At 31.1% G+C, this 10,734-nt stretch overlaps 1 protein-coding gene across 1 annotated transcript; it reads left to right on the top strand.

The window, feature by feature from the left end:
* Positions 1-7,293: 7,293 nt before the first annotated feature.
* On the top strand, positions 7,294-8,475 carry LOC111386700 (cyclin-dependent kinases regulatory subunit 1-like). The gene is made up of 4 exons (XM_023011164.1): positions 7,294-7,388; positions 7,477-7,579; positions 7,685-7,745; positions 8,024-8,475. The coding sequence occupies exons 2-4, from the start codon at positions 7,527-7,529 to the stop codon at positions 8,174-8,176; spliced, it is 267 nt and encodes an 88-aa protein (XP_022866932.1). The 5' UTR covers positions 7,294-7,388; positions 7,477-7,526; the 3' UTR covers positions 8,177-8,475.
* Positions 8,476-10,734: the final 2,259 nt, after the last annotated feature.

Below are 10,734 nucleotides of genomic sequence, written 5' to 3'. Positions count from 1 at the left end.
TTGTTAAAAATTAAAGAAATTTTTTATATTTATTTGTATATTATTTTATTGAATAATATGTAGTTGAAAAGAAGAGAGAGAAAAACATAATTTCAAAAAATGGAAATTAAACAAGGCATAAATAAGGGTTTTGTCCCACTTAGGCTGCTTGGGAGTTTTGGGTACCAGTTATGAGCAATTTTCGAAGTATTGATTTTGAGTTATTTTAGCAACAATTTTTAAAATAATCCAATCCATGCTCCTAATTTATTATCCATCGATTTTTTAAATTTTTTTTAAAAGAATAAAACTACATATGTCCATTAGTGAAATTTTTAGTAGTTTCTTCCGTGCAATTTTTTTTGCTCATAAGTGATATTTTACTTAAAGGTATATATATATATATATATTTTTTTTTTTTTTTTTATACATATAGGTTAATATTTATTGTAAAAGTTAAATAAGTTAAATATTTACATAAAAATTTAAGTTAGAACTTTTTACTTACAGGTTAATTTTGTATTTTTAAATAATTTTTACAAATAAGCAATTTTTATTTTTTTTTAGTTATAAGTAACTTTTTGCATTTTATAAGTGAATTTTTATCTTATTAGTAATATTTTTAGTTTACAAACTGATTTTTACACGAAAGCGATTTTTATTTTATAAATATTTTTTTTGTTATAGATAATTTTTTAGTTATAATATTTTTATTTACAACTTATTTTTGAGCAAAGTTGGTCGAAAATAATTATTTTATAAATGGTAAAATTAGAAGACAATATGAGAAACGATCAAAACTCGTCAATTTGGTGGGCTGAGAGAATCGGTTAAAATTTACACTTCATCGATTTTGAGTGAGTTTTAAATCATCAAAAAAAAAAAAAAAAAAAAAAACTTGAAAACATCAATTTTTTCATCTCTCATAAATGGTAAATTCAAAATCGATCAAAATAGGTGAAAAAAATAATAAAACTCTCAAACAGGCCCTTAACGGGGTTTGGCACCGTGCACCAATATGTGCAATTTAGTACCATTAATATTCTGAAAATTGTATTCTCTTTAGGCCCTTAACGGGGATTGTTAATGTTTTTTCTTACAATGAAAATGGTCAAATCAATTTGGATTTCAAGTTATATATTAAAATCGAACCCACTTGAACTGAAAATAATTAATGTTTTTACTTATGAAGATCGACAAAAAATGATAGATTTCATTATTTCTACATGTTCCACATCCTTTGAGATGTTAATATGCATTCAACTTGTAGTTAATCTTTCGAAGTTTAAAAAGGGAAAAAAAGGGTAACTGCAAGTCTTTAATTACAAATCTTGATAAATCAATCACAATTTTAGAAAATTGCCCAATTAGGGGATTTTCTATGATATGAATTTTGTTATATTAAAAAATGAATAAATAGCATAAATAGATAAAGATAAATTTATCAGACTTTCTCCCTCCAAAAAGAATCATTTGTTTTGAAATTAACAACTTTACAGTGCCTATCATAATTCTCTCGGTATTCATCGCCTTCACCAATCACATGTAGAACCAATGTTCCCCGTTTGAGCCCCATTATTTCTCATTACATTAAATTAAATTTTTTTTCTCCTACTTTTAACCACACAATCTTCAATAAAATAATATTACACGTAAATCAAAAACTTTTCAACCATTCATTTTTCAAAAAAATATTATTCATCTCATTATAATCTACAAATAATGGGGCTCAAACGGTACAAATATAGGATAGGGGCAATTCTCATAATTACATTGAAAAAAACAAACTATTTCCAAAATTACTGCATAACTTTTTCTATTACAAAAAATACTACTTTTATTACAAAAATGTTATTCGTACTTTTTTACACTTTTCATCACAATTGTCAAAGTACATGTTACAAAAAATCTAACACTTGGAATTTCATAAAAAAAAAATGTAATACGGTGTATATTTTTTCATAACACGTGTACTAGGTGTGTGACACGTGTTACACACTCGAGACACTAGTTACATTCATACTACACTTGTAATAAATTATCTTATTCCATTTTCGCCAACACGACGATCATCTCCACCACAATGACTTGATCCACACCTCATCTCACCGTAGGTCCAAAAACACCGTTATTTCACTGCCTATTTCCATCATGACGACCATCACAAAAAGTCACCATCTACCACTATCACGATTGATCACCAAATCTGCACCACCATCAGTTGTGCACAATTTCCATCACCATCATCAAAACACGAGTTCAAAATTCATCTTACCAGCATCACCATTACACATCTCGCCACCTTCACCACCAAAGCACCATAACCTCAATTGCAACCCATCATCGGATTGGCGACATATAAAACCCGTAAAAGCCAAACTGGTCCACATTAGTGGATTTGNATGATCTTTCAAGGAACGACCGTGTTGCATAAATCAGTCTCCAAGTCTTAAAATATCACCTTTTTTTCGAAAATAGAAATATCAGCCGTTGGAAAGGATATGCGGGATTTTTCTTTTAAGGTCTTTCTGAACTGTAGGGCCTAATTTTGCATAATGTATAGGGTTGAAGGTGGTGTATGTATGCAATTTTGTTGTGGCTGATATTACATTACTTGAGCAAGTTTTGTAATATTACCATCTTTTAGCTGGATTAGTTGAAATTCACAAGTACATTTTGGAGTTTCTGAATCTATATTTAGATGCACAGCTCTGAATTGAATCGACAAGTGGGATTTCACTTTTCAACCAGATTGTTAACGGTGCTTATTCTTAGATGTTAAAATAGAAGCCAACTCATGTTTTCTTTTGTTCGACACTTGGGTCATCATTATGTCCATACTTTTCATTTCTTGTGTGCTTTGGAATTGGGATTTGACTTGGTGCATCGCTTTCCTGGCTCTATTTCTTGATTGGCGGAATTTTTATTTATTTTTTTTTATTGTTTTTGGGTTTTTGTCATGGAGAGGATGGCCTCAACGAGAAGTGAAAATTACAAGAATATATCATCGAAACTTGTTGATTTTAATGGAATATGGAGAATTGACCAGTTCGTCTTCTGTAAACGAGCTGACCCAACATAAACTGTTTATGCACGTGGCGCTGATTGAAATCAGTATCGGAACTTCAATGTGTGTATTGAAAAATAGCCAAATAATGAAACAGGATACCAAAGGAGGATTAGATAAATTAATTGAACTTCTGAACAAATAAAAAAGTACACTTTGAAACTAACATAATTTAACATTAAATTAATATACAATATTAACACATGTATATAAGGGTGTGTTTGATTATATTTATTTTTCATGAAAAATATCAGTTTTCCATTCAAATTTTAATTTGAGGTGTTTGATTGTTAATTTTTTGACATGGAAAATATTTTCTAACTTTTGAAAATAAGCTTAATTTTCCTTGTTTTTAAGGAAAACATTTTCGTTGGGTAGATGTGGTTTTTATTTTCCACAAAAGATGAAAAAAAGATTTCTTTTCTAGATGATATTTTTCATGCTAATTAAACACTCTAATATTTATTCCCCAGAATAAATGTAGTCCTTTTCTTTTTTCTTTTTTCAAATTTTTTACGCTAAATGAAACTGAGTTAATATTTACTTTATCTATATTATATTAAAATATCACATCAAATAAAAATCATGTTTTTTGAATGCCTATAGTCCTACTACTATTGAATTATTTAAATAATACATTGCTTTTTATTTTTCAATATGTATTTAAGCACCAATAAAGTGACCGGAAAGCTTGCAAACGAGCGACAATACTCTAGCCCTAGTACGATCAAAACTTTTGCAAGTAAATGATAAAAGAGAGTAGAAAAGGGACACAATCAATGACAAGAAATATATGGAGTTGTATTTATTTTTCCCTTAAAAAATATGCCAAAAATTAGTATGCCCGTTCCTTGTTCTTTTTCTCGGGTTTCCCCCCCTTTTTCTCTATATGTGTTGTTTCTATTGTTCCACATATTTCTAATTTTTCTTCTATAAGGGGAGGGCATTTATGGAGTTTGGGGATGACGTGGTGGCCTTTGGATTCGAACTATGTACCCCTACCTCCTTCTTCTATACATCACATCCTTTTTACACATGCATTTATTACATTGGCAAAAGAGTCAACCACCCTAAATTCCTAGGCTGAGATTCCTATCACAAGATAAAGTAAACGTTCGATCAGTTTTTCATAAAGATATTCGCTAGGTCGGCAAATATGAAAGCATCTTTGTCTCTTAGAACTTTAGCCTCTTCTTTTCAAAACTTTGGCTGGTGATGAACATAGGGACTTTGGCATGGACCCTTCGTCAGGGCCTTGGCATAGGCTCGATCGAGTGGCACCTCGGTTGGAATAAGGACTTCGGCTGTGTAGCCTCCGTAACCTTATTGCTTCACTTTTTCGTGTGTTTTCGAGGCTGGCTCTTCTAATGACGTCAGTAGGGTTTTTCCGTGTTGCTTTTTGATGGCCAACTTAGTACGTGGAATAACAATAATATTACACACAAATTTAAAAATTTTTCTTATTTTTTAATTACACATTCTTTATCAATTTATTATTCCAAAATGCACTATTAGAATATAATAGGGTTCAAACAGACCCTTTATCTCTTGGGCATGCTCTTTCCCACTCACGAGATAAAACTAGATGGTTGGTTGACCTGTCACGTCACTTACCCAAGTGGATAGTTGAAGGGGGTCACTTTTGTCCGAGCCACTTACAATCTTTCCTTTAATAGCAATTGTTAAGGGGCACCAACCTGTTTCCAGCTACCACGTCTTGTTTAGGTCATCTGTCTTCTCTCATCGGGGTGGTGGTGGTAGGATGTGTTATAACTTCGGACTGATGGCGTGATACATTCTTTAGAAGTTTTATTTATTTTTATATCTGTCAACAATGATCAGGACTAACCAACTTATATTCTTCCTTGCCCATTAGGCCCCACTAATGCTTAAGCTCCTAGCCTTGCCTTATGTTGCAAAGGCATTGCGGGTTCTAAATCCTCCTACATTGGAGACTCTAATCATAAGCTCCCTAGGCAACCCTGTGGTCGATGTGGTTAAGTTGGCCGAAGCTTTACATTGGGCCTCAATAAATCTATCCCATGGCTGGGTTTCGCCCAAGCCCTACACTTACTGACTTCTAGTCATTTATTTTTCTAAATCTAAGACTACTCAAGTTATAGTCTTTGGCATCTTGCACATTATGCGAGTCAGCTTGGGTGTTGGAGTCAGGGACGGACCCAATTTCTGAAAATGCAAATAGTTTCTACAAAGTTCAATTGTTGACACACATTGCAGATTTTTAACTGAGTAGTGTTGCAGTATTTAAGATATTATGTAAGTTATTAAATATGCTAAATTCACAGAAAGAAGCTTTACCTCTTTGGAGTTCATAAATTTAATTATGTTGTAGTGGTTCGAATTAGATGTTAGTTATTGAATTTTGTGTCCGCCATGATTGTTGGTGAATTTGAATATATGATGCGACACATCTTAAAATATAAGAGTGGTAGTATTTTGATATATCGTCCGCACTGAATTTTTTTTTTTGGCTTCGCCCTTGATTAGAGTGGGCTTGGCATGCAAGCTTACGAACAATGGCCATGATTATCGGCTACGGCTCATCTATGTTGCCTCCAAGTAACTCCTACTTTGACGTGATTAGGACCCAATTGGCGAAAATCTCTGTTGCTAATCTTGAGTTAGTATTTTAATTGCTATTTTGTTATCTAGGAACTTTTTTTCATCTCAGATATTTAATTTTAATTTTATTACTTAATGGAAAAAAATTGTCGATAAATTAATTTCATTAAAATTTTGCATTTAATTTATAAACCACAAAAATTGTTACTGAGACTTATTCCCTATTTGGCACTAATTTAAATTAGAATTTAATTTAAGGGTGCATCTCATTGAAAGTATGAAATTTGCATGAAAAAAATAAATTTTAGATAATTGAATTGTCTATAATTTATTTATATGTAAATTGTCAATTAAATGTGTTTGATTAATTTAATTTTCAACTTAGAAAATATTAAACTTTTCAATTTTTTATTGGTGTGTTGATGAGAGAAAGTGAATAGACGAGAGAGAAAAAGAGCGAGCGAATTCCTTAGATTATAAAATCCTATTTCCTTTGAAGAAAATATTTTTCTTGATTTTGAGAAAAATATAGTTACGTGATCAAAAGTAAGAAATTATTTTGCATTAAAAAAAAAGAATAAAGCCACTTAGTTAGGCTTAGAAATAGGGAGTAAAGAAACAGACTATTATGTTAGAAAATGATTGAGTTTTTGTTTTAAATTTTCAAATTGTCCAATCATGCATTGATACATGTCTAATCTGGATTTAAGCCTGAATGCATTGCAGATTGGGAAAAAATGTCAATCAAATAACATAAAAGTAGAAATTTGAGGTGAAAAAATCACATTTTTCATGAAAAATATTGACAGTCAAACGCATCTTAAAAAAAGACGAGTAATTAATTTTAATCATATATTTGATTGGTTTCACAACTTTTGAATTACACATTTCAAAATTTTATATTAAAATTTATTAAAAATCTAATTTTAATCCCTATCAAATAGGGGGTTAGTATAACTTTTAGGAACAAAAGTTTTTAAAATGTGAGGACTTATATATGAGGTCCTATGCAGTCACTGAAATTCGATATGATCATCCGAAACCTTTTTTTACTCGGCTCATCTAAACTTTAAACTTTGTTTGCTATCATTCTGTCACATTTTTTTTCTATAGTATCATTTTCAACAACACATTCTTTGTTAAAATAATATTACGCGTAAATAAAAAAATTTCTTCTTTTTTAACCACACATTTCAAAATCAATTACTATTTCATAATACATTGTTTACAAATAATGGGGCACAATCAAGTCCTTAATTTTTATTATTTCAACATAAGTTCTTAATCATATCAATGGGGTCACTATGTTTGACAAATTTATAAAGAAGAATATTGATAGCACAATCGATAATAAATAAGTAGTAATTATTAAGATGTAGTTGAAATTAATGATGAAATGAATTTCTGTTTGGTACTGATTATGAGAAATAATTTTTTGACCTTTAGAAAGAAAAGTGGGAGCCACATATAAGTGAAGAAATAAAAAAATGACGGTTAAATTAGAAAAGTAACTGTAAAAAAATTAATTTTTTTGGTGAAAAATCAGAACCAAACGAGGACTAAAAATAGATTGCCAAACAGAGACGATAATTTGCAAAAGTAATCAATCCCTGTATGAACGTTATCGTTGATGCCCATTAAAGTGGGAAAGTTTTTCAAATTTTGAAATTCAAAATCATCACAATTAGAACGTTTACACATTATTTAATTCTCCGACCTGTGTTTCCATTTCTCTCACACAGACAAACACATTACACATGTATGCATTTCTTCACTATCTTCAAAATATAGTTGTTCAAATTTGGGTTTTTCTTTGACTTCTCTTTCTTCTTAATTGTTTTTTTTAGAGTGATAATTCAATAATCAAGAAATCGTGAGATTTGGACGCGAATACGAAATGGCTCAGATCCAGTACTCTGAGAAATATTTCGACGACACCTACGAGTACAGGTGTTTTTCTAATTTAATTGATTTTTTTGATTGTTATACATATATTTTTAAATTTTTTATTTTGAGGTTAATCTTGTATTTTTTGGGCAATTTTTGAATTTTCAGGCACGTTGTTCTTCCACCAGAAGTGGCTAAACTGCTTCCCAAGAATCGTCTTCTCTCTGAAGTAAGTTTTTCATATTCTTGCTTATTCGTATGGTAAGGGATAAGGTTTTTTTATTTAACTTTTTATTGTTTCAGCTACTGTGTGTTAGTTAATTGAAAATAAATGGATTTGTAGTGAATTGATTGCGTGTTAAATTTCATGGGCTTTTGTTTGGAGACTAAGATTATGGATCAGAACTAAATTGGAAATCAATATACGATTCCAGCAGACTAACTTTCTTCATTCATATAGAATCGTGAACTTGGTTTCTTAATGTGGCTTTATTTTGTTATTTTTAGAATGAATGGCGTGCGATTGGGGTTCAGCAGAGTCGTGGGTGGGTCCATTATGCAGTTCACCGTCCGGAGCCACACATCATGCTCTTCAGGAGGCCACTGAACTATCAGCAGCAGCAGCAGGAGAATCAAGCTCCACAAATTCTTGCCAAGTGAAGAATCAACGCTCTGGTTTTCCTTGCCGATATTCTCATTTCTGCTAGAAATGAACTTACTATAAGATAATACAATATTATGAAATTTGTGTTCTTGTCAAAAGTGTTTGGATATGCTTAGCCCAGAATCAAGTGTTGAATTTCTGTTTCAATGACTTTGATCTAAATAGTATTTGAAATCTACTGTTAGTACTTCAGATACTTTCTTCAATGTTCCAATTCCTTTGCAAGTATCAGGGGATTATGACATACTTTATTGCGCTATCTTTCTACCAGTAACTTATGTCACTTGGTTGCTGATGCTCAGTTATTAATTTGGACCAAGGATTTTTAATACTTGCCTTTTTATCTTGATCGGTCCCATTCTTAGTGATATTAAAATGCTTGTAGAAGTGGTCAGAAAGTATCTACTATGGCAATTTTGGCAAGGATGATTGGATAATGCTGGACAACATAAAAGAGCTAAAGAAGTTAAAATTCTGTTAATTGTTGGATATTTTGCTTAATTTCATTTATTGATGAGTACCAAATATGTGCTTAATGTAAAATGATGTGAACAACTTCCCCTCTCTTTTAACTGGGGGCATTTTGACAATGTTGGCAATTATTCTCCCAAAATTTTTACTGGTTCTGTTGAATCTGTGTTAAACAGTGAATAGAAAAGATTATTAATTTTCCTGTCTTGTATTTGCAAAGAATCGTTTATGATCTTTGGTGTTGATTCTGTTAATGATAGGTGATTATGAAGTCTTTGAATTTTCAACTTGATGTTCGGATTCATCAAATTGTTCCTTGAGGAAATTTGGGAACTTTTTGGCATTCCTGATTCCACCATGTTATTGATTTTAATGTCTTGAGTAGTGTTTAGTTTGTGATCATGTTGTTGAATGTATGCTTGATGTTTATGATGCATCTGTATGCTAAATTGTTTTACAGATTATCCCCCATTCATCATTTTTCTTTCTCGATGGTTTCCCTTGGTTATGCAAATTGATTAAAATGTATACAATTGTTTTTACCCTCATACATGCCCATGGTAGATTTTGATAATAGTTGATATGATGTATTGTTGAAATTTGATAAAATTTGTGGGTCTCATGAAATATGTGATTAAAATTAATTATTGACTTTGATTTAGATTTTTATCATAATTTTTATTTTTTTAACTACGCCAAACAGGGGCATGTAATTAGACGATGTTGCTTGTAGATTAGTTGTTACAGTGTCGTCTCTTGTTTGTGATTTGGATTTGATTTGGTCAACTTTAATATCTCAAATTATTATTTATGTCCCCGCTTGTTTCTTATTTTTTGCTCATTAAAATGAAAAATATGACCGTTATTTATCACATCAAGCTATTATATTTGACTCTCTCTTGTGTAGAATTTGTAACGGTTATATTTTTCATTCTCATTTTTACATTAATGTTTATCAAACGGGGCATATAACTTCTCAGCCTGAATTTCCTGGTTTGCTTTAGGAAATGAGCAAGTAGAAACAGGGGGCATATAATTGGAAGATGTTGCTTGTAGATTATTTGTTGCGGTGTTGTCTCTTGTTTGTGATTTGGATTTGATTTGGGCAACTTTAATATCTCAAAATTATTATTTAGGCCGTGCTATTTATGTCATAGGCATACTAGTGATTGTTTAGGAATTTCAAAATCAATCACAAACTAATGAAAACGCATAGATCAAAATCAAGTAAACTTGCATCCGTATATGATTTTATTGTATTGAATGTTATATTAGTAGTGATAGGTTAAAACTATATATATATATTTAAAGGGTTCCCGCAGTCAGTTGTGTTTAATTCTATTTTTAATTTTTTGAACTTCCAATTTTATTGAAGAAATAAGTAGTGGGTTGTTATTTTCGTCAATTATATTATGCCTTGTCTCAAACATGCTCAATCATCATGGTAATGGCCTCAAACACCAAGTTGTGTGTCCACATTTCTTGAATGATTATTTTGTTTATATTTCCTAATTAGAAAACCTAAATATTTTCTCAACCAACCAATTGTCAAGTTGAAAAGGCAGCCTCCTCAATATTTGCATGTATGGAGCTGTCCACATGATACTATTGGATTGGAATGATCTAATTAACAGCCCACACATGCCTTGGACAACTCATTTAGCAACTAAGCCAATATTTTAGAGGGCCAGTGAATTAAGTACCAGTGTAAGAATGGATTATATTGTAAAAAGAGTTTTGTTATAGTAACACTCAGGGTGATACTCTGAGTGACAATTCGGTCACCTAGAACGTCACTCTCTTGGTTAAAATAGCAAAACTATTGTAAAAATATGAGTAAATGTATACAAATACAGTTTGGCTAGTTTCTTGATGCGTCAAGTTTTGAATCACTTTATCAAAAAGATTAATATTCTTGAAAGACTCGATACGTGCAAAATTACAATAAATTAAAACAATGATAATCCCCTACCATGTGTGCTTATCTGAATCAACCTCCCAATATCTTTTGTATTTTGGACATCTCACGCAAGTGCCCACATGATTGGCTTAACAATAATCATATAAGTGACTTGAGCCACCA

The sequence above is a fragment of the Olea europaea genome, unplaced genomic scaffold (genome assembly GCF_002742605.1).
Source record: "Olea europaea var. sylvestris unplaced genomic scaffold, O_europaea_v1 scaffold3681, whole genome shotgun sequence".
In the NCBI taxonomy this organism is placed as follows: Eukaryota; Viridiplantae; Streptophyta; class Magnoliopsida; order Lamiales; family Oleaceae; genus Olea; species Olea europaea.
This window is presented reverse-complemented; position numbering and strand designations above follow the sequence as displayed.